We start from the raw sequence: 24,518 nt of genomic DNA, 5'->3' as shown, positions 1-24,518 counted from the left end.
CTCCCTGAGAACACATAAAACTAAGTGGCATCTTTTGAATATTGATAGAAAGTGTTTAGTCTCCTAGAATAGGCATGATGGAGGTTGAAGACTTCATTATATTATACAAGGAATTCTGCAAATCTCAAGTTGACTGTTTTGCACACAACACAAGACCTTTGGAAGGCCATGGGAAAATAAGCTTTTTATTTTGAAGAATTTATGATCATAGGATCATATGTCTTGAAAGGACCTCAGAGGCTAAGTTCAACCTTATATTACAGATGAAGAAACAAGTTTAGGGAGGATATGACTTGCCTAAGGTCACACAATTAGCATCAGAAGTGGGATTTTAACCCAGGTCCTCCAACTCCAGATAGAGAAAAAAGACTTGTCAGTGTCTAAGCAGGAGAAGGGAAAAAGATAGGTAGGTAGGTAGGTAGGTAGGTAGATAGATAGATAGATAGATAGATAGATAGATAGATAGATAGATAGATAGATAGATAGAGATAGGTAGGTAGGTAGGTAGGTAGGTAGGTAGGTAGGTAGGTAGGTAGGTAGGTAGGTAGGTAGGTAGGTGGATAGATGGATGGATGGATGGATGGATGGATGGATGGATGGATGGATGGATGGATGGATGGATAGATAGATAGATAGATAGATAGATAGATAGATAGATAGATAGATAGATAGATAGATAGAGATAGGTAGGTTAGGTAGGTAGGTAGGTAGGTGGATGGATGGATGGATGGATGGATGGATGGATAGATAGATAGATAGATAGATAGATAGATAGATAGATAGATAGATAGATAGATAGATAGATAGATAGATGATAGATAGATAATTGGGCATTTAAAATGGGATTCTGTAAAGTTCATCAGAATTCGCAAAGACTATGAAAAGGAATCCTGTCCTTCAGCACTCTGTTCTAGGGTTTAGACCATTTAGTTGGAACTACCAAGTAACAAAGCTCCTTTCAAAACCTTTTGTAGGAATTTGGACATTTGAGAAAGGCGCTTCTCAAGCACTTTACCTGGGCACCCAGAAACACCATCTTTGCAACTGTCCTGGTCTCAGCAGAGTAAAAAAAAAAATTGCCATGAATTATACATCACAATGTCACAAATGTCCCCTACACAGTTTCCCATTATTTGATGGCTAAAAAAAGAAAAGGAAAAAACCCCAGCATTGTTCATTAAAGGGCAGTCAGGCAGAGTGAGCCTTTTAATTCACATTGCCAGAATGTGGTAGAAGTTAAGTTGTCAGGTAAAGGAGGCAGGGGGGCCCTTGTCATGTCTTCCGTAGCTGCTCTCAGAGACAGGAGAAGTGGGAGAAAGTGCCCAATTGTGAAAGCTTAAGGGAGTTGACTATAATTTTCTGAATTTTAAAAAATTTCAAATATCCACCTCAAAAACGAGTAAATGTTTGATACTTCAGTCACCCATCTTCCTTCCCTCCTTCCTTTCCCTTCCCTATTCCTTTCTTCCCTCCTTTCTTTCCCTTCCTTCCTCCCTCCCTCCTTCCTTTCTTCCTTCCTTCCCTCCTCTTTTCAGGAAAAGGGAGTCCTTGTCCAAAGATGTACTGCTTCTTGTAGGAGCTAATGCAAAGATACACAACTTTTCTTCTGGGAAGTCAAGGCACAAAGGTGAAAACTAGGACCTATCCAGGCAAATCAAGGATATCTGCTCACTTTAGCTTTGAGCCAGTCTCTTCCCCCTCTGACCTCCTTTCTTCTTTCCTTCTTTTAACCTCTCCTTCCTCTTGAGGACCTCACTCAAGGTATAGGAGCTTCTGCCATAGGTGGATACAGGATGGGAGGGAGGAGCCCCAGAAAGCAGGGACCTTATCCCCTATTGGCTCAACCAGCACCTCCAACCTCAGAAACAATATGGCAGCTACGTCTTATGGTGAAGGGTTAGAGTTTACAGCAACAGCTTGTAAGCTGTCACAATCCTAAGGAGGGCTGCAGAGAGAACCTTTGATTCATCTTCTAACCCCCTGGCCTTGGACAGGTTTTACCTTTTATCTTTTTTTTTTTTTTTTTTAGTGAGGCAATTGGGGTTAAGTGACTTGCCCAGGGTCACACAGCTAGTAAGTGTTAAGTGTCTGAGGCCGGATTTGAACTCAGGTACTCCCGACTCCAGGGCCGGTGCTCTATCCACTGCACCACCTAGCTGCCCCTTTTTATCTCTTAATCAAGTTAATACTTGTGGAGAGATCTTTCCAACTGTTTGCATCCCTAAAGTGGCGTACTAAGTAGAAATGAGGTCCTATACATAGGAAGGTCCGGCATAGCCTTGTATATGATTCCCCAACTGCCTTTGAGGCACAGACTAGAGCAGAAAGGCATCTTCAAGACTTTCTAGCCTGGCCTCTTTATAGATAAGCAGGACCAGAAAAAGGCATCCCCATGGGAAAGAGGAGAGAATGATTTTAAATGCTCATCGAGGGTTCCAGGAAGCCTGTGAGAGAAACAAATAACTCAGAAGTTCATATGAACTCCCAAAAGGTGTTGGTTTAAAGCCTGGTGGGGATAGTAACTAGCATTTCCACATTAAAGCACTATACGAATGTTATCTTATGTGATGTGAAGGTCATCAGTTGGCCCAGTTTAGGAAACTGATAGGAAGGGACCTGCTTCCACAGTAAACCCGTATCCTAACAGAAATAAGGAAGTTCATTTTTCAAGTCTCTTGAAGGTCTTTTATTTTTTTTTTTAAGAAACAATGAAATGTCTTTTTTAAAAAAAATTTAAAACTACCAAAAAGTGACCGTGTCCTTGAGTCCATGTTCACATTGTCCTGTGCCTGTAGTAGCCAGGCCCAGCTTGAGCCTTCCTGGGATTCTTGTCACTTGCAATTGATACTTTGAAAGATATTTGGATGGAGTCTCCTGAGCTGAGCTGAGCTGAGCTGGCCTCTTCTGAAAGTTCCGGAACCATTTCTCTCTGCTCCTCTGGACAGCATATGTCAGGCACGGTGGGGCCAGGGCTCCCATCCTGGAACCTTCAACCCCACAGAAACCCAGCTCTCCCCTCTCTGATATCCCCAGCCAGTCCCTCCCCCAGGACTAGCGGAGCTGTTGCCCCACCCCCACCCCCAAACCTGCCATGAGAGTCAGGGCTGGAGAAGATAAGGAACTTACTACAGTCCCCATGGGGGACTGGTTCCCTAGAGTGAGGACCTCCCCCGACCTGCAGGAGCCGTCTCCAGCTCAGTTCAGCCCAGCTGGATGGCCAGCTCATAGTTGATCAAGGTGCCCAGTGCAGCAGTCCCCCCTTCAGTCTGTCTCTCAGCAACCCCCTCCCCGAACCCCTATCCAATATCGGCCCCTCCCGGTAAATAGAAAAGGCTACTGTGGACTGCTGCTTGGTCACAGGGGCTGAGCCTCAAGCCCAGACAGCTCAATTCATCGCTATCCCATCCTTCATTCTAAACCTGGGCTCTGCGGAGGCCGGAGGCCTGTAGTCCAGGGGTTGGCACACCTCTGGCCAGCAGGCACTCTTCCTAACTTTTCCCCACTTCCTTCCCCCAGGATTCTCCAAACATGAGTGAGAGCAAGAGCAGCTCCACCATTTCTGGGGATCAGGCCTGCAGAAAATCCAGCAGCCACTGGCCAGACAGAGATGGAGGCTTCCCTCTCCCCTGATACAACTAGAGGGTGACAGTGGGTTTGTGGTAGGGAAGGAGAACAGGAAGGATCGGGGAGACCGTAGGGATAGAGGTCACTGAGAGCTGCCCGAGGAACCAGGAAGAAGGTGCCAAAGTCAGTTTAGACCAGAGGTGACAGTGGAGAAGCAGGGAAGCCAGGGCAAGACTAAGGGAAAAAGCAGGCACAAATGATAGGCAGAAGCCTGGCTCTGAGCAGCAATCTGCCCCCGACCCCTTTCTTGCTTCCCTCGGGATACCGCACCACCCTGAGAAGGGGAGCCCCACCATGCCGTGCCCAGCCAGATCAATAGCCGCCCTCAGCCCAGCTCTCCACTCCTCCCCGTGCTCGCCCAGAGCCCATCCCAGGTCCCAGAGTCCCTGCTCAGCTCTCCCATTACACAGCTAGGCAGGCCGGGCAGTCTCCCACTAAGCATCCTTCCCTGGTCCGGTCCTGCCCCCCCGCCCAGCCCCACCCCGACACGGCCCCCAAGCTCTAGTCCTGCTGTTCATTCATCTCCATGTCAGACACCAAGATATTCTTCTCGGCCACCTCCCCGGGGCCGGAGGAGCTGCGGCTGTAGCGGGCACTCTCGAAGGCCCCTCGCTCCGGATTGTGCCGCCGTCTGTACAAGAGTGCAGCCACAGCCAAGAGGCCCAGGAGCGCCAAGGCCGCCAGCACCACCACCACCAAGGCTGTGGGGTTCTCCTGGAGGGCTGCCCATAGAGGGGATAAGAAGCCACTCAGTCCTTGGGTCTGGGACCTCCCACCCCCCTCTTCCTCCTCCCTTCCTTAGAGACCCTGGGGCCTCTTCAGCCTGTGCTATGGTGAGGGCCACTGAGTTCTTTCCTGGTGTCACTTTCCCATGCCCCCTGCCCCCCTGCCCCCATGCCTTGCAGAGTTTTTGCTGTCCTGGGAGAGAAGCAGCAGCCTTACCACCTACAGTCTGCTCACCTGAGGAGGGTAAGCTGTCCTCTTTAACTACAGAGGTGGAAAAAAGAAAGACAACACAAATCAATCAACAAATACTGAGCCCCTGGCCACCTAATCCAAGGCCCCACTATGGGGAATATAAAGAATAGGACTCAGTGGAAGGGACAGGGTATGAACATAACTCTTATTGATAACAAGGTGATACTACACAAGTGTCAAAACATGGAGATTCTTTTTGGGGTCTGGGTTAGACTAGATTGTCAATGACTTCCCGTGATGAAATTCTGTTTTTGAAGTGGCAGGGACAGGAAATGCTGCTGGACTTTGGAAGAGAGATGGGCACTGGGACAGAGGAAGAAGCGTAGGTTGGGGAAGTCATGACAATAGCTTCCAGAGGCCACGGCTGTCTCCACTCACTGTCTAGGGTCTCTAGCCTTCGGGCCCATCTTCAGATTGTGGAGAATTTACACACACACACACACAGGCACATGCGCATGCACACGCACACGAACACACACACACACCCCTACACTTCTGGTGGCTGCAGTGTGTATAGAAGAGAGGTCTCCATTCGGAGTGGGGAGAGAAAGGAGATCACTCACCCTGGGGGAGCTTGCAGACCACACCCATGGTGATGTTGGTACACCCTCCAGGACGCCAAAGGCCACTGCTGCTCTGAATCCAGTAGCAGCTGTTGTGACTTAGCATACTGGGTCCCAAGCCTGGGGGACCCCAGTTTGAGTAGTTGACTGCTGTGTTGTCATGCCAGACTAATGTGCCCCCTAGGGGGAAAGACCAAATGAAACCATTGGGAAGTGAGAAATGGAGAAGGGAGGAGAGACTGAGATATGAGCGTTGGATTAAGGGGCTCAGTTATAACTATAATATAACAATATGATGATAACATTCTATGGAATAGGATACATTATATCCTATCCTACTTTTTTTTATCGGGGCAATGAGGGTTAAGTGACTTGCCCAGCGTCACACAGTTAGTAAGTGTCAAGCGTCTGAGATCAGATTTGAATTCAGGTCCTCCTGAATCCAGGGCCGGAGCTCTATCCACTGCGCCACCTAGCTGCCCCCAATCCTATCCTATTTTATTCTATCACAATAATATAATGAGATACAGTAGGACTAGTATGGGAAGGAATCGGGATTTGGCCCTCAGACCATCCCCACGCCCCCACGACCCTAGAACTAAACATCACAAAATAGTCACAAGAACAGGCTGGGAGCTGTCTCAGAAAAAGCCCATCTAGTGCTGTTCCCCTGAAGCCAGCTTTTGGGGGGGGGTCAAAGGAGATCTATAGTCTCTTGTTTTATTCCCTCGTCCTTACCTCTGCCTCCATCCTCATCCTCAGCCTCTGCCCCCAACCACAGTGGTCTCCCCCATGCCCCCACTCACCTTTGGGGTTAAAGTTCATGCCCAGCCAGGCTCCTCCACTCTGTCCTTCTGTGCTTTGCATGTGCTCCCAGACAAAAACATTCTCCATCTCATCCATGATAGACAGGACAGCACCGCCCGCTGGGAAAGGACATGGGGCACAGTTGTTGCACGACATCCCTAGCAAGGAAACTTCTAGGGCCCACCGAGGAACTCCAGTGATCCCAACCCCAGCATCCCATGCTCGGGTGAATACTGGTAGACCAGGGGTCACTTTAGCTAAAATCAGTGGGTAATCGCCGATGCTGGACAGAAAGATTCCCAGTGGCTGTTTGGAGATTTAGGGCTGAGGAGGGAGGAGGAGGAGGAGGAAGTGTGATGTGGAAGGTGTGTGCATGTGGTATAACACTGGACTGAGAAATGGGAGTCATGGGTTCTCATCAGAATCACAGGATATTAAAGAACTAGAAGAAATCTTGGAGACCAGCTAGTCCCAGGATTCTTTTTGTTTGTTGGTTTGGTTTTGTGTTGGATTTTTTTTTGGGGGGGGGAGGGCGGGGTTGTTTTGTTTTGTTTTGTCTTGCAGGGCAGTGAGGGTTAAGTGACTTGCCCAGGGTCACATAACTAGTAAGTGTCAAGTGTCTGAGGCCAGGTTTGAACTCAGGTCCTCCTGAGTCCACTGTGCCACCTAGCTTCCCCCCAGTCCCAGGATTCTTAACCTTTTTTTAAACATCATCTCCTTACGCAGGTGGTCTGGCAAAGCCTATGGGCTGCTGCTCAGAAGAATGTTTTTAAATGGTTAGGTCATGATTAGTGCAAATGATTAATCTTACAAAGTGGTTGTATGTATTTGAATTCAAACTTTAAAAGTCAGAATTTTGTAAAATATGGTCATTGGTTCCAGCTCTGTGGAAATGTGCAGTTCTAATTCCCTAGCATTCATTATTTGACCTAAAAGGGGCCTGCCTGTGCATAAAATAAAATATATAGAATTACAAAGGAAAGCAATTATGTTGAAATAGTTATCAAAATATTTTAAAAATAAATTCATTGACTCTAGGTTAAGAATCTTTCATCTAGTGCGACTTCTCCGTTAGATTAGCCAATTGGAGCCCAGAGAGAGATAGCTGTATAAAGTCATTCGGAAAGTAAGCAGAAGAGCTGAGATTTTATCTCAGTTCCTCTGACCCTAAGTGATGCTTCCCTTCTACTCTAGCGCAGAGCCCCTCCCACTGATTCACCATCCGATTGCCTTCCTCACAAGTGTGTGATCAAATCAAATCAGATGATTGACATTAAGAACAAGGGGCCTTAGTGGACCACAATCCAATCAATATAAGCTAATGGTTGGATGTGGCTACTGAGAAAGTAAGTGTAACTGTGGGCTATATTATTAATAAATGTAGCAGCCAATGGAAGGGAGGCCTTCCCCCCATCAGACCACATCTAGAATACGGGGTTGGGTCCTGGGATCTGTATCTGAGATGTGGCAGCTGGGTGGCACAGTGGATAAAGCACCAGCCCTGGATTCAGGAGGACCTGAGTTCAAATTTGGCCTCAGACACTTGACCCTGGACAAGTCACTTAACCCTCATTGCCCCTCAAAAAAAAGAAAAGAAAAGAAAAGAAAAAGAAATCACATCATATAAGAAACAGCTGAGGGAACCAGGACTATTTATCTTGAAAAATCAAAGATTTGGGGAAGGGATATGAAAGCTGCCTTCAGTTAGCCCTGTTCACAATGAAACATACATCCTTATGAGGTGTAGTGAGTTCACCAGCATTGAAAGTCTTCAAATGGAGGCCAGATGACTGTGGAGGAGGGGTTTCTTAGATGGAGTGAGGTTGGTTGGCTTGGGAATGGTGAGAGTTGTAGCTTTGAGTTTCCAATAGGCACATGAACCTCTGTGTGTGTAGGCAGGTAGGGCTGACCCACCTTTCTGACAGCGCTGAAGCGCCTCCTTGTGGCCCAACATCAGCTCCATGTGGAAGGAATAGCAGTGCTCCCGAAAGGGGATCCATGCTGAGTCGGCCAGGGCATGGGGACAGTAGCTCACCCTTCGAGGGAGTTGGAATTCTGCCCATGGGGAGACAGATGGGGATTGGGGAAGGAGATCAAAGAGGATGTGAGTTTCAAGATATCCGTGAGTCCCAAGGACACCCAATACCACCCCCACCCCACCCCCGAGATATGCCTATCTTTCCTCCTCTGCCCTCTCCCCTGGCCTCTCCTGTCCTTTTCCCTGTCCTCACACAGACCTTGCTTGACCCCACACACAGCCCCCTGAAGTTTGGTGTCACAGCTGGTTGTTCTCCAGGTCCCATCCACATCCAGGTAACCACACCCTCCGGGCAGCTGGGGCTCTCCATCCTTCCAATTTGCATAGCCGAGCTCATCCAACACCCATGAGTAACGTCGGGAGCCCTAAGTGAGGTGATGTGAAAGGCAGAGAAAGGGAGGAGAATAGAGAGAGGTTACAGAGATGCAAGGGAAGGGGAGGGTGAACTAGGTTCCTAGATCAGGGATTACTGAGAATTCCCAACATAAACACTGAAAGCAGCTGCTGTACAATTCAGAGGCAGGACCCTTTAGGGTGAGGGACATAGGAAACCCCCACCTCCTCATCTGACAGCCCAATCCAGAGCGGGGTGTGCAGGCTGCGAGTGGCCTGGGTCAAGAAGGCTTGGGTGTAGGGATTGTCCACTTCAGCCAGGCTGGTGTTTAGGCTCTCACAGAGCAGGAGGGCATCGTGCCAGCGAAGAGGCTTCTGCAGTAACCGGAAGACACTGTTGTGGTAGGAGAGCTCAGTGCCAGGAGTAGGAGGTAAGGCATCCGGAGATGGGTTCAGTGAAGGATCTGCAAGAGGAGGGGAGCTCAGTATGTTCTTCACCAAATGAGTCTGGGACCATCCTGGGCTGGGGGTACACAGGGTGCTGTTGGGAAGGATACTCATGAGTGAGAGCCCTGTTCCCAGCAAGAAGGCCTTCCACCAAGGCTGATGAAAGGGTCCCCTATGGGAAAGGTCTGACTAAAGGGTTTTCCCACCTCATGCTTTTCTCCACACTTGAGGTATCAAACACAGCCTACCATATATGGCATACAATGCTCCTGAGCATTGCCCAAACCAAATTAAAATGTAATTGGGGTGGGGGCAGCTAGGTGTGGCAGTGGATAAAGTGCATCAGCCCTGGATTCAGGAGGACCTGAGTTCAAATTTGGATTCAGACACTTGACACTTACTAGTTGTATGACCTCGGGCAATTCACTTAACTCTCATTGTCTCCCCCCAAAAAAACCCCAAATAAAATGTAATTGGGAAATATATAACAAAAATTAAATACAATAAAACATATATAATGCTAATATGTGGTTTTCTAAACCAATATGCCTTGGCAGGAATCCTTAGTTATGGTTTAGTGGTCCTGTTTCTTTTTGACTTTGTTTTTATTTTTGTTTTGGCGGGACAATGAGGGTCAAGTGACTTGCCCAGGGTCACAGCTAGTGTCAAGTGTCTGAGGCTGGATTTGAACTCAGGTCCTCCTGAATTCAGGGCCTGTGCTTTATCCACTGCTCCACCTAGCTGCCCCAGTCCTGTTTCTTTTTTAGTTTGACACCAATAATCTGCACCATTCCTATTCCTGAAATATTCTCCCTCCTTCACTCCCCATTTTAAATCTTCCCCATTCTTCAAGACTCAGCTGAATTCAGCAAACATTCATTAAGGCACAATGCTAGGACTTGAGGATGTGAAGTTGAAAAATAAGACATACTCTGCCCTCAAGGGGTTGATGATCAATTAAAGAGTAATCAAGTGCATGGTAGAATGTACTGGGGAGGGGGGAAGGAAGAAACAATAATTATCATTTCTATAGAGCTTTAAGGTTTGTAAAGTGCTTTAGAAATGTTATCTTCACAACCACCTTGAGTGATAGGTACTATTTAATCACCCTCATCTAACAGAGAAAACTGAGGCTGAGGGAGTTAAAGTGACCTGCTCTTGGTCATCCAGCTAGGGAGTGTCTGAATCAGAATTTGAACTCAGATCTTCCTGATTCCAATCCCTACTAGGTGGCTCCACTGTGTCACCTAGCTACCTAAAGAAGCTAGGTGGCTCAGGGGGCATTAGGGTAGGAGGTAAAACTTGATCTAGTAAACTCCTAGAGAGCAGGAACTGTTGCTCATTTTGTCTTTGTATTTCCAGCACCTACCACACTACCTTGCATTTAGTAGGTGCTTAATAAATACTTATGTGATTTGGATTGGATTAGCTTGTAGCTGAGCATTGAAAAAAGAGAAGCATCCTAAGAGGTAGTCGTGAGGAAAGAGTATGTCCCAGGCATGGGGAATTTGCCTTTCCCAAATGCTCTCAAGAGGCCAAGGACAAGACAAGATTAGGGAAGAGTCTAGTTTGTTGTGTGTAAAGGGAAGTAACATGAAATGTGAAGCTAGAAAGGTAATTCAAGACCAGATCACTAAGGACCTTGAATTCTTGGCTCTGGAGTTTGTATTTAATCCTATAGGCAAGACAGAGCCACTGTCTTTTTTCAATGAAGGAATGTCATTGGACCCTTTCTAATATTATTAGATCAAACCCCACCTTCTCCATGAAGACACTTCTCTTCATTCATTCTTTTCATAAACGTTAATCAGGTATCCACCATGTTAGAAACTGGGGAAGGTATAGAGGTAAGATATTAGCCAAGATCCTTCCCTCCTACAACTTATAACCTAGAAGATACTCTTCTTGACCACAAAGTGATCTCTCCCTCCTCCTAAGTTCCAGTGGGCATCTGTCTTGGTCATTTAGTGTTGACCATTTTACTGCTTTCTTAAAGATCAATGAAAAGAAATAGAAATTGGAAAAACAAGATCTCTTCAGAAAAAATTAGAGATCTCAAGGGAATGTCTCATGCAAAAATGGGCATGATAAAAGACAAAAATAGTAGTGACTTAACAGAAGTATAAGTGATTAAGAAGAGATGGCAAGAATATACAAAAGTACTATACAGGAAAGATCTTAAAATCATTGATAACCATGATGAATGGTATGGTTACCTACCTAGAGCCATAAATGCTGGAGAATGATGTCAAGTGTACCTTAGGAAGTGTTGCTAACAATAGACCAGTGGAGGTGATGGAATTCCAGCTGGGCTATTTAAAATCCTAAAAGATGATGCTGTTAAAGTACTGTACTCAATATGTCAGCAAATTTGGAGAACTCAACAGTGGCCACTGGATTGGAAAAGATCAGTTTACATCCAAATTCTAAAGAAGTGGAATGCCAAAGAATGTTCAAACTACCAAACAATTGTACTCATTTCACATGCCAGCAAAGTTGTGCTTAAGATTTTGCAAGCTAGGGGTAGCTAGGTGGTGCAGTGGATTCAAATCTGACCTCAGACACTTGACACTTACTAGCTGTGTGACCCTGGGCAAGTCACTTAACCCCAACTGCCTCACCAAAAAAAAAAAAAAAAGATTTTGCAAGCTAGGCTTCAGCAATATATGATCTGAGAATTACCAGAAATGGTGGATGGTTTTTGAAGAGGCGGAGCAACTAAAGACCAAATAGCTATATTATGGAGAAAGCAAGGAAGTTCCAGAAAAACATCTACTTTTGCTTCATTGACTACACTAAATAAAGCCTCTGACTGTGTGGATCACAACAAATTGTGGCAAATCCTCAAAGAGATGGGAGGACCACATCATCTTATTTGTCTCCTGAGGAACTTGTATGTAGATCAAGAAGCAATAGTTAGAACCAAATATGGAACAACTGATTGGATCAAGATTGGGAAAGGAGACTGTATATCATCATCTTAACATAGGCAGAAGACATCATGCAAAACGCCAGGTTGGATGAATCAAAAGCCAGAAGGAAGGTTGTTGGGGGGAGGGGGAGAGTATCAACAATCTCGGATATACAGATGATACCACTGTAATGGCAGAAGGTAAAGAAAAATTAAGAAGCCTCTTGATGAGGCTGAAAGAGGAGAATGTAAAAGCTGGCTCGCTGCTTAACAGTGAAAAAACTAAGATCATGGCATCTGGTTCCATGACTTCTCAGCAAATAGAGTGAGAAGAGGAGGCAGCCAGGTGGCGCAGTGGATAGAGCACTGGCCCTGCATTCAGGAGTACCTGAGTTCAAATCCAGCCTCAGACCCTTGACACTTACTAGCTGTGTGACCCTGGGCAAGTCACTTAACCCCCATTGCCTGACCAAAACAAACAAACAAACAAAAAATAGAGTGAGAAGAAATGGAAGCAGTGTCAGATTTTATATTCTTGGGCTCAAAGATCACTGCTGACAGTGACTGCAGCCATGAAATTAAAAGACACTTGCCCCTTGGAAGGAAAGCTATTGCAAATCTGGTCAGTATCCTAAAAAAGCAGAAACATCACTTTGTTGACAAAGGTCTGTATAGTCAAAGCTATGGTTTTTCCCATAGGGATGCATGGCTGTGAGAGTTGGACTATGAAAAAAACTGAATACCACAGAATCAATGCTTTCAAATTGTGGTGCCGGAGAAGACTTTTGAGAGTTCCTTGGACAAGAAAGAAATAAAATCAATCAACACTTAAAGAAATTAACTCTGACTATTCACTGGAAGGTCAAATACTGAAGTTGAAACTTAAATACCTGGGCCACATAATGAGAAGATGGGACTCAATGGAAAAGACCCTGACATTGGGAAAGATTGAAAGCAAAAGAGGAAGAGGATAGTAGAGGATGAGCTGGGTAGATACTGTCATGGAAGCAAGAAACATAAGCTTAGATAGATTTCAGGAAATAGTGGAGGACAAAAGGGCCTAGTGCACTATGGACTACAAGGTCATAAAAAGTCAGACATGATTGAATGAATGAACAACAATTTACTGCTTCATAACATTAGTTAGCTTTTCAGGAGTGTGTGTGTGTGTGTGTGTGTGTGTGTGTGTGTGTGTCCTACCTCTCAAACTAGACTATAAGTCTAGGGCAAGGATACAAGTATACAGCACAGTACTGGGCACTTAGCAGGTGCTCTATAAAATTCTGTTAATAGGCACGAATTCTGACCTTGATACAATGATCAACTATGATTCCCAGGGTGCTGATAATGAAACCTGCCACCCATCTCTTGACATAGAGGTGATGGACTCAAGATGCAGAATAAGACATACATTTCCAGACATAGGCAATGTGGGAATTCATTTTGTTTGACTAAGCACATCTGTTACAAGGGCTTTGTTTTTCTTTTTCCTTTTCCAATGGAAAGGAGGAAAGGGGTGAGTGGGTATAAGGATAGGAGGGAGAGAAGAGAAGGAAATGGAAGGAGAGAAGAGAGGATGGGAGAGGAGGGAAAAGCAAAAAGATGACAGTCATTGAGACACTTTTTTTTTTTTTAGGTCAGACAATGAGAGTTAAGCGACTTGCCCAGGGTCACACAGCTAGTAAGTGTCAAGTGTCTAAGGCTGGACTTGAATTCAGATCCTCCTGAATCCAGGGTCTGTGCTTTATCTACTGCACCACCTAGCTGCCCCTGAGGCACATTTCTTTTAGAAATGGAGGGAAGTCCAGGAAGAGGCATAGACAAGTACAACAGCTTTGAAAGATAGAGGTTTAATCTATTCTTTCTTTCTTTCCATTAACTTTCTTTCTTTCTTTATTTTTGTTGAGGTAGTTGGAGTTAAGTGACTTGCCCAGGATCACACAGCTAGTAAGTGTCAAATGTCTGAGGCCGGATTTGAACTCAGGTCCCCCTGAATCGAGGGCCGGTACTTTATCCACTGTGCCACCTAGCTGCCCCCTAAGGGGCCAAAAAACCAAAAACAAACAAAACAAAAAAAGTAAAGCAAGTTATACATAATAGAGATATGAAGTTTCAAGTACAACTCTCTTTTCTGTTTTACTAGGTCTATGGAAATTTTATTGGGTGTTTTTAAGTTTAGAATTTAAAGGTTTTCATTTTTTAAAAGCTGATTAAATTTACCTGTGCCCTTCTGGCAGATGAAACCATGTGTTTCCTCTAGACAATTCCTGTCATCCCAGCGGCCAGTGAAGTGGGGAGAAGAGCTGTGCCCGATCACAACACAGTTGGTCTGGAGAGGGGGAAAAGGAGGGCCAGGGAGTTCAAGGGGCACACTACACTGCCAGCCCCCAGCCAGATAGCCAAGTTCCCCTGTTTGGTCCCTTCCCCCTCCCTTCACATACCCCCAAATCACTCTTCTCCAAATGGCTGCAATCAGATCTGAAGGTGGGATAGGAGGAGGTCATGGGGAAGGGAAGGGAAGGGAAGGAAGAAAGGAGAGAAAGGGAATCTCAATGAATGTGTGTTTGGCAGGGAGTGGAATGGTCCTCACCGATTTTTCACCACTAGTAGAGTCGCTATGTCCTGAGGGCTCCCCAGGTGCCCAGTTCCCATAGAGCATAGGTTCTTGCCTCACCCACTGGAACTCCTTCTGGGTAGCATGGAGGCCAATCCAGAGGTCGAAAGTTATATTGGGTAGGCTGGCTGTGATGAAGGCTGCAACACAGGGAGCAGACAGTGAATGGAGAAGATAAGCATGGAGTAGAGAACAAGAAGCAATAAGTGATTCCCTCTCCTTGATCATCTCCATGACTCTCTCCTTCCCCCATATAATCCTGTGGGGCCCCTACTGGAGACAGGAAGGTCCCACCATAACCTCTATTCCATTATGGACATCCGGGGACCCACCGTACCCATACCCTTTCCACACAGAGGAAGATGATATAGCTGTGAATACAAGGGTTGTATTATAAAAACACAAAGAGAGAAGCATAAGGGATGATGCCAGGAACAATGTCAGAGTTGGTACCCAAGGTTGACGTAGGGGATGGAACTGAAGAGCAGTGGGATGGAATCAATAGCCATATGGAAAAAAAATGTTGCAAATCACTAATAATTAGAGAAATGCAAATTAAAACAACTCTGAGTTCCAACCTCCCACCCATCAGGTTGGCAAAGTTTACAAAAGTGAAAAATGACAACTGTTAGAGGGGCTGTGGAAAAACTAGCACTTCTATGCACTGTAGGTGGAACTATAAATGGGTCTGAAAAGCAATTTGGAATTATTCTACCCTTTGACCCAGAATACAAAAGATTTTTTAAATGAGGAAAAATACCCATATGTACTAAAATATGTATAGTCACTCTTTTTGTAGTGCAAACAAGCAGAAGCTAAAAGATGCTCATCAATTAGGGAATAGCTGAACAATATATTATATATGAATGTCATGGAATACTCTTATGCTCTAAGACTTGCATGAATTGATGCAGAGTAAAGCGAGCGGAAGCAGTAAAATAATTTTTTCCAAAAACAATATTGTAAAGACAAACACTCTGAAAGACTGAAGACCTCTGATCAACTCAGTGACCAACCACAGTTCCAGAAAACCAGTGATGAAGGATGCTACCCATTGACAGACAAAGAGGCAATAGGCTCAACATGCAGAGCATGACCTCCATCTTTGGACATGGCCAGTGTGGGGATTTGCTTTGCTTGATTATGAATGTTTGTTACAAAGGTTTCGGTTTGTTTGTTTTTTCTTTCTCAGTACGTGGGGCAGGGTAGGGAAGAGGCAAAGGAGAGAAAATAAATGTTCATTGAAAAAACCATTTTGTTTTAAAATACAGTGGAATGGGCAGACGTGTTTGACCACTCTTTACCTTGTTCCAGGGGGTTAGCAATAGTGGCCAGCTGGGCTCCCTGTTGCTCACACATACGCTGGGCCTCTGACCACTTCACTCGCTCTGCTGGGTCGTGGCCTTGGATTCGGAAGCACTTGGGACAGAATGGTCGAGTCTTACACTGCAGCTCCAAGTCCCAGCATAAGAGTCTGATCTACAAATGTTATCTACCCACCCTATTGGGATTCCACAATGGTTCAGCCCATCCTCCCCCTGTGAATCAAAGGACAAGTTTGTTGTTGTTGTTGTTGTTGTTGTTGTTGCTGCTGTTGCTTTTCTTTTTACAGATAGGGAGAGAGATGTTTTAGATAAGGGGTGAAACACCTGGAAATTAGGACATAAATCTCTTCTGCCCAGCAGTGGAATACTGTGAAGAACATGAACACACACACACACACAGGTTCATACTCTGACTTTTTTAATGAAACTAAAGATTTCTTTGGATCTCCTGATAACTTCTGGAAGCCCCTTATAGTGGTTCCTATAAGTCAAGTCAACAAGCATTTATTAAGTGACTGCCATGTGCCAAGCATTGTGCTAAATACTAGAGATATAAAGAAAGGCAAAAACCACTCCTTGCTCTCAAGAAGCTCACAGTCCAATGGGAGAAGCAGTATGCAAACAACTATGTATAAACAACTTATACATTCTTGATAATTTGGAAATAATCTCAAAGGGAAGGCACTAAGGTAAAGGAAGGCCAGGATTGGGTTCTTGCAGAAGGTGAGACTTGAACTGAGACTTCAAGGAGGCTAGGAGGTGACTATGAAGGAAGAAATAATTTCTAGGCATGGGAGACAGTCAGTGAAAGTACCTGGAGATGGAGTACCTTCACCACTACACGAAGGGGTGAAGAGATAGATAGCTAAGTACATGCATGCTTTTCTTTTCACAACAAATATCTTCCTAGAAAAATTGTCTCTAAGTTCAATAGGTCGTGGCACATAAAGCTGGAAGGAACTGTAAAGATGGAATCCAAGCTCTTCATTTTACATGCAAGAAAACAGGTCAAGAGAAGGAATATAGCTTGTGTGAAGCACCTTACCCAGAGAGGTGAATGATGGGAAGATAAGGGGAAGGAGAATAAACATTTACGTAGCAACTACTATGTGCTAGGCACTGTGTTAAGTATTTACATATATTATTTCAATACACGTTATAGTCAAAAAGCAAAGCCCAAAAGTCTCTGGAGTATAGAGATCTAAATTCAAACACTACCTCAGATATTGACTTGCTGCATGATCCTGGACTAGTCACTTAACTTCTCCTGGGTTCAGTTTCCTTATCTGTAAAATGGGCATCATCATATTTACACTACCTTCCATGTAGGACTGTTGTGTGGAAATTGTTTCCAAACCTTAAATCACCATAGAAATGTGAGTTTATTATTATTATTTATTCTTTTATTCTTTTTATTCTTATTCATTAGTAGTAGTAGTTATTAGTTATTATTATTTTCCACAGGAAGTGTCAAAAACAGGATTTGAACCTCCATCCTTAGACTTCCACTACACCTTTTTTTCAGACTATCCAATCCTGTTTTCCCTTTGGCTTCTATCATCACCTCTGAAATGATGCCTCTTCAGTTTCTGATGAGTCTTCAGAGAGTAGCAGTTCTTGATACTTTTATTTCCTTCCATGCCAATAACTGGTTCTGTCAAGCAGTGAATGATTTTGATTCGGAGGGTTTGGTACCAATTATTGGAAAAAGGCCGGAGCACAGGAGATGTAGAAACCTATGGTTCATTCCTGGTCACTCTACTTTGGTGGTACTGTTGTCTCTGACTATCTTTCTGTTTCACGACTGAAAAATACATCATCCTACTTTATACTTTATTTCTTTCAAGGAGAGAAAGTCACTAATGAAATTAGTCCAATTCACCTGGAAGCAAATGGAGAGTGGTCTTTAAAACCACATGCTTCCCAGCTTCCCTGGCTTTCATCAAATCTTAGCCTTCAGAGAGGTTGATCCCCTTTAATTCCTACCCCTACCCCCTGCGTTATCTCCAATTTATCCTCTACATATTTTATTTGTATGTAGTTGTTTTCATATTGTCTCCCCCATTAGAATGTGAGCTCCTTGAAGGCAGGGACTATTTTTGCCTGTCTACAAAGAACCCTGTTTCTTAGCACATGTTATTGTTGTTGTTATTATTGAGTCATTTCAGTCATGTCCAACTCTTCATGACCCCATTTGGGGTTTTTTCTTGGCAAAGATACTACAGTGATTTGCCATTTCCTTCTCCAGCTCATTTTACAGATGAGGAAACTGAAACAAACAGGGTTAAGTGACTTGCCCAGGGTCACACAGCTAGTAAATGTCTGAGAGCAGATTTGAGCTCAGGCCTTCCAGACTCCAGACCCAGCACTCTATCCACTGCTTACCTAGCACACAGTGAGCACTTAATAAATGCTTGTGACTTGGTATCATTTCTTTATCATTGATTACATATCTCTGAAACTTCTTAGGGAAACCACACATTACAATCCTAATGTCCCAGGGGGGGGTTTATCATAACACTGGATTTAGAAAAAGAAGCCCTGGGTTTGAATCCTGGCTCTATATGCTACTGATTGCCCATGTGACTTTGAGCAAGTCACTTCCCTCTTCTGGGCCTCAATTCCTTCTCCTCTATAATTAATCAGTTGGACAAGTTTTAAAAATTGGACAAGTCAGACAAAATTAGTTGGAGTTGGACAAAAAGGTCTCTGAGATTACTTCCAGCTCTGAAATTCTGTTCTACGCATGGAAAATGTCCTGTTAGGTTATCTTGAAGGGAGACAAACCTGTTCTATCCATAAACACCTAAATACCCAAAGAGAAGATAGGTTCTTGATATTTAAAGGAAAACTATGGGCAATATTCTCTCCTAAAGCAGAGAACTCTTTCTGTAAAGTGAACAATCACCCCTTAAATCATCTGTTTCCTGGCCTCAGATTTGTCTATGCCCAAATGTTTCTAGGGGTCACATGTAAAAATAGTTGTGAACCCAGAAGTAAATGAAAACAGTCTCTGAATCTTACAAGTCTCCAAAAGCCTTGCACACTTTCCTCTGTAGAAGAGGCCTGGAGCCACCCTGAGTCTTTCACTCAGCCCTCTCTATGGAAAATAAAGCCATAGATGAGAATTGGCACAGATAGCCTGACCAAAGGGTGGAGGAGACATAAGAATTGACAGTATAAGAGAATGGGGCCATTTTGTTTGGGGGCCTCCAAATTCACTGGAAGTGAATCATGACTGAGGGTCATAATAAGCACTTCAAGGCTCTAAATAAAGGGTGAATTATATTCATTATTCTGTATAAGAGTCCAAAGAAATATGTAATACACATTAGAACAACACCATGAAAAGAGAAATTAAAATGTTTAGTTTTGGCATTTATTGAAACTAATTTTTTTCCCTTAGAAACTAACGGGAGGACCACAAGGTACAGTGGGATCCCTGAGGGTCAGAAGACACAGGTTCTGGGACAGCTAGGTGGTGCAGTGGATAAAGCACTGGCCCTGAATTCAGGAGGACCTGAGTTCAAATCTGGCCTCAGACACTTGACCCTTACTAGCCATGTGACCTTGGGAAAGTCACTTAACCCTCATTGCCCTGCCCCCCACATATATGTATGTATGTATGTATGTATATATATATATATATATTTTAAAGACACAGGTTCTACTCATGTATAACTTATTTTGAATTGCTTGAGTTCTTGTGGGTGGGGTGGGAAGGGAGAGAAGAAGAGAAGTTGGAACACAAAGTTTCAAAAAATTGATGTCAAAATTTCTTTTTACATATATTTTGGAAAATAAAATTCTAAAAAATTTTTTTTAAAAACTGGTTCAAGCTTTGACAGTGGCTTACTGTGTGCCTTTGAGCAAATTGATTCCCCTCTTTAGTCTGTTTCTTCAGTCATTTTCTGGCCCACCCCTCGATGTACTTCAGACCCTGAGAGGTGAGTTTTGGCTTTATCTTGCTCAGAATCAAAGCCTCACCTCATTTCTGGGCCACCCATCCCAAACCATGCCATCACTTGGTTACCCTTCTCTCCTCCCCTTTATCTAGCTTTCCTTTCTGTGTTGTTTTTCCCCATTAGAATGTAAGCTCTCAGAGGGCAAGCATTATCTTGCTTGCTTGTATTTGTATTTCGAGCACTTAGTACAGTGCCTAGAATATAGTAAGTGCTTAATAAATGTTTTTTTTCTATCTATCTAGCAGCAAAATGAGGGGGCTGGAGAATATCTTCTCTATGGTCCCTTCCAGCTCTAGAATTCTGTTGTATGACGTTTAGGTGGTATGCCCTGATGCTCAAGAATAAATGAAGGGTGGGGGAAGCTAGGTGGCATAATAGATAGAGCACCGGCCCTGGAGTCAGGAGGACCTGAGTTCAAATCCAGCCTCAAACACTTAACCCTTACTAGCTGTGTGACCCTGGGCAAGTCACTTAACCCCAATTGCCTCACTAAAAAAAAAAAAAAAGAATAAATGAGGGGTTACCCTGTTGGGATATTTTGTTTTGGTTTTTGTTTTTGTTTTTGCAGGGCAATGGAGGTTAAGTGATTTGCCCAGGGTCACACAGCTAGTAAGTGTCAAGTGTGCAAGGTCGAATTTGAACTCAGGTCCTCCTGAATCCAGGGCCGGTGCTTTATCCACTGCACCACCTAGCTGCCCCCTGTTGGGATATTTTGAAGCAATATTTAGGACAAGCAGCTAAGTCATTAAAGAGAATACAGGAGAAAACTTACAGATACAACATTGTCACTAGACACAGAACATATACACTTGCATTTTCTCCTTCACTCATCACTGCTCCCTTCATCTCTTCCTGCCCTCCATACCCCACATAACCCCATACTTTCTTCCTACCATGTTGATGAACTGTCTCCAGCCAGTAGGACAGCCACCAGGAAGGAGAGAGAGAGGCGGTTCCAGGGGAGGCTTCACACTGGTATTATTGCTGCGTTTACAGATGTACGGCAAGGCTGTCAGACATCTCTGGTCCCCCCAGTCCTCTGTAGAGAGGGCAGGAGTAGTAGTCACCTTCAGGATTAGACAGTAACTACACTAATAACTAAATTAGTAACTCCAAACCAGTCAGCATCCTTCTCAGAGTAAGATAAGGATTGTAATTGGGGATCAAGTCTCCTGTGTTCAATCCTGAGCTCTACTCCTAAATTTGTCTGTGACTGTGGGGCAGATTCCTCCCCGTTCTGTCCCAGGCACTAAAGGGAATCCTCTAGATTTATGGGAACCAAGTGCCTGGCTGCCCCCTTCCTGCCCACCCCTTAAACTCTAGCCCTTTCCATCCCTCCCTCAAGCTTCAATATCCCCACCCCCTTCAGCTCTCACCTCGACTGGCTGTTATATAGACACATTTTTTGTCCTTGCCAATGGGCCGTGGTTTCCCAGGTGCCCAGGAGATGAAATTTACGATGGATTTGTCTGTCCATCTGAAACAGCACCAGAAGGTCAGAGTTGGCCTCAGAGAGAAACACGTTCCTCTTCCCAGGAAGAGGGAAAACAAGAGACATTATCCTATGCGCTGTCTTGGGGGAACAAGACCATGGGGAAAGGGACCAGTAATTCTGGAGTCAAAATCTGCATGTCTCCAGGCAGTGAAGACTAATCCTCTTTGGACCTTTATTTCTCCAACGCCAGAGTGGTGAATGGAAAGGCCATCCAAGGGAGCCAGGAAGACTTTTGCATAACTCCATTATTTCTTCCTCAAGCGATTCACCTGACCTCATTTTTCCCGGAAGCAGGATGGAGCTATAGGAAGCATGCTGGTTGGGAATGAGAGGCCCAGGATTCGAATCCCAGGCTCTACCATGATCTGTGTGATCTTGGGAAAGTTTGCACTTTCTGAGCCTCAATTCCCACATCTATAAAATCAGGGGGTTGTTCTAGATGACTCGTAAGCTTGCATCTCCTTCTAAATGTGTGATAATGTGATCTTAAGCTCTGTCAGTTTGTGAGGCCCTAGAAAACAGGGCCCATATATAGCATGTGAGAGTCACATACCTCACAGGTCAACACATACCCAGGCACACAAAACTTGGACACCCATTTTTTGTTGTTGTAGTTGTTCAGTTATGTCCAATTCTTTGTGACCCCATTTGGAGTTTTCTTGGCAAAGACATTGGAGTGGTTTGCCATTTCCTTCTCCAGGTCATTTTACAAATGGGGAAACTGAGGCAAACAGGGTCACGTGACTTGCCCAAGTTCCTGTAGCTAGTAAGTGTTTGAGGCCAGATTTGAACTGAGGTCTTCCTGACTCCAGGACCCGCACTCTCTCCTCTGCGCCACCTAGCTGCCCCTTGGACACCCATACACAAGGGCAATTGCACACATCGGTCACCTCTAGGGTCAGTACTCCCACCTGAATCGCCCATCATTCTCAGACGTATGCAGGCCAATCCACCAGTGCTGCTCCTGCCCTCGGGAAAACTGAACAAGGCAAAGGGCAGCCAATCAGGGCATAATGGAAGAGAAGGAAGGGGGCAAGTTGGGATATCTCCCCCAAGTCTGCCTTCCTATCCTCTCCCTACCCCAGAATAATAACAGCAATATGGGACATGTCCAGAGCACTTTAAAGTTTACAAACTCCTTTCCTCCCAATGACCTTAGGGGCTCATTAGGAGAGTTATCCTGGCCTCCATTTTACACAGTTCCCCCAGGGACATTGTCATCAAGACTGGGGAGGACCAGAGGCTGAAGGGCCTATGGATTTAACTGCAGGTCCTTCAGGTTCACAGAGGCCTTGAAGGAGTCTGGCTGGCCATTCTCTGCTCTGTGCTTAGTCAGCCAACACAAAGTACCCAAAGCAGTCTATCTGTCTGGCGGGCCACCTGGCCTGTGCACAGGTGTCTCTTCCAAGGCCACTGTAAACCAAAAGGACCTGGCACTTCCTGGCACTGTCCCCATACCTTAAATGAGGAACCTGAGCTTCAGTGGAGTTAAGGGCTTTGTACCAAATCAGACAACCAGCCCATGTGGGAGCTGAGGCTTGAACTCAGGGTTTTTTCATAACATCGGTAAACAAATCAAAAAGAAACCAGAAGCCTTCCTTCTGCCCACTCAGAGTTCCTCCCCTCCCCCTTCCCTTGTCAGAGGCTTGACTGCCACCTTCTGCAGGTTGTGTCCCAGGAAGTCCAGCTCTGCTTGGCTGTGCACCGACACCAACTCAGCTTGGAACCATGTGCAAATACGTTGGGCCTGACCCCACGTGGAGTGATGCTCAAAGAATTTGTACTCAGCCTCCTGGAAGCGAATCCACTCTTTCCGTCCTGCAAGGAAGTACTCTGTGTGTGTGTGTATGTAGGTCAGACAGGGCTAGGCAAGGTAGACAGAGCAGGCTACAGATGCACCAGGGATCTGCTCAGGCCCCGCCAGGCAGAGAAAGAGTATGGGAATAGGGCATCTGTGTTATCAGGCTATTCTGTGAATTATTGCAAGGGGGGATAATGATGTGTATTTGCAAATCTATTTGTTCTCAACATATCGAGCAATCCGTTTGGAGTAGGAGAAGGGACTTCCAGTTCCCCCAGGGGCAGGGTTGAAGAAAAAGAGATAGAGAGACAGAGGAAGAGGACAAACCAAGGTCAGGGAAGGTCTAGGCTGGATGGAGAGCATCCTGAAGTGGATTGTGGGAGCTCCACCCTACACCGAGCCAAACCTTGCTGACTCCATCATATACCCCCAGCCCAGGCTCCTCACTCCACCTTCCCAATCACCTCCAATCTCTCTCCCACCCTTGTTCTATATCTTCCATCTTTAAAGCAGGGTGAGGGGAGCAAGCTTACCCTCTGGGCTGACATCAGGCTCCTTTACATCGACTCCTATTGGGGCAGAGAAGGGGAGACTGTAGTGGGGCAGCAGGAGAGTGAGATCTCCGGGAACCCACCAGAGGACAACACCCGGATCCCCGGCCATCCTTTCCAGGCCCTTCCCAATGCTAACCTTTGGGAATCTTGCAGATCCAGTCCAGCTGTGTCTCACACTGCATGGCCACCCACTGGAGGGAAGCCAGGTCAAGCACTGCACAGCTCCGGATGTCATCGTCGTCATGGCGACTGCGGTCAAAATTGTGATAGGAGTACTGGGGGAAGTGATGGGAGGAAAAATTTGATGGGGAGACGACCCTTGGCCTGTCTCCCTCCTTCCCTCTGTGCTGCTCTCTGCTGACACAAGCTCATGCAATGAAGAATGCCTGGGTCCTAGGCCTGCTTAGCTAAACACTCTCCAATAAATCCCTCAGAATCACAGATTTAGAGATGGAAAGAACCTCAGAGGCCACAGAACTGGAAGGCATCCAGAGCAGGCCATCGAGGACAGTGAAAAGGCCTTGAAACCTTGTCATTTAAGAATCATTAGCCTGGAGAAGGGAAGGGCGTGGGGAGAAGGATGACAAAGCTGCGCTTAACTATTTTAAAGGCTCTCTGGGGGAAGAAGCAGCAGACTTGCTGCTCTGTTTGACAAAGGACAGGAGCAGAAGCAAAGGGTGGAAACTGCAAAGGGGAGGGCTTATACTTGATACCAAGTAAATCTTCCTAATCATACACTTGCCAGACCTCTCCCCACCACCAGGCTCCTTAATCAATCCATCAATCATTCAGCATTTTTAAATGCTCACCAAGAGCCCAAGCACTGGGCTTTGCAAGGGAAGACAATCTCTGCCCTCAAAGAGCTGAGGGAAATAACATATACACATATAAGGGGCCATGTGCATATGCACATATTAAGACATACATTACATAAAATTAAATATATAATATTGTTTATAATATAAATGTATCTTACAGAATATTTATGAACCTACATAATGTCATGTTATTTATAACATAGAAATGTATAACTATAAGTCTATAAAATGCATGGTATATTATG

General features: G+C 45.1%; 1 protein-coding gene across 1 annotated transcript in view; it reads right to left on the bottom strand.

Moving 5' to 3' along the window:
* Nucleotides 1-4,123: 4,123 nt before the first annotated feature.
* The window catches only part of MRC2 (mannose receptor C type 2), a 96,158-nt gene continuing 75,763 nt past the window's right edge, over nucleotides 4,124-24,518 (bottom strand). The window contains exons 15-30 of the mRNA XM_043964421.1: nucleotides 23,592-23,730; nucleotides 23,435-23,470; nucleotides 22,758-22,918; nucleotides 22,012-22,079; nucleotides 20,982-21,082; nucleotides 20,499-20,644; nucleotides 15,620-15,734; nucleotides 14,292-14,455; nucleotides 13,922-14,030; nucleotides 8,569-8,807; nucleotides 8,210-8,375; nucleotides 7,887-8,027; nucleotides 5,972-6,091; nucleotides 5,166-5,345; nucleotides 4,585-4,611; nucleotides 4,124-4,346 (exon numbers count right to left, since the gene is read on the bottom strand). Of these exons, the coding sequence (XP_043820356.1) occupies nucleotides 4,126-4,346; nucleotides 4,585-4,611; nucleotides 5,166-5,345; nucleotides 5,972-6,091; nucleotides 7,887-8,027; nucleotides 8,210-8,375; nucleotides 8,569-8,807; nucleotides 13,922-14,030; nucleotides 14,292-14,455; nucleotides 15,620-15,734; nucleotides 20,499-20,644; nucleotides 20,982-21,082; nucleotides 22,012-22,079; nucleotides 22,758-22,918; nucleotides 23,435-23,470; nucleotides 23,592-23,730 (2,133 nt within the window). The 3' untranslated portion in view covers nucleotides 4,124-4,125. The remainder of the gene's footprint in view (nucleotides 4,347-4,584; nucleotides 4,612-5,165; nucleotides 5,346-5,971; nucleotides 6,092-7,886; nucleotides 8,028-8,209; nucleotides 8,376-8,568; nucleotides 8,808-13,921; nucleotides 14,031-14,291; nucleotides 14,456-15,619; nucleotides 15,735-20,498; nucleotides 20,645-20,981; nucleotides 21,083-22,011; nucleotides 22,080-22,757; nucleotides 22,919-23,434; nucleotides 23,471-23,591; nucleotides 23,731-24,518) is intronic.

This window comes from Dromiciops gliroides, chromosome 4, assembly GCF_019393635.1.
Source record: "Dromiciops gliroides isolate mDroGli1 chromosome 4, mDroGli1.pri, whole genome shotgun sequence".
NCBI classification, from domain to species: domain Eukaryota; kingdom Metazoa; phylum Chordata; class Mammalia; order Microbiotheria; family Microbiotheriidae; genus Dromiciops; species Dromiciops gliroides.
Note: the sequence above shows the minus strand (reverse complement) of the source record. Positions and strands in the feature narration are given on the sequence as shown.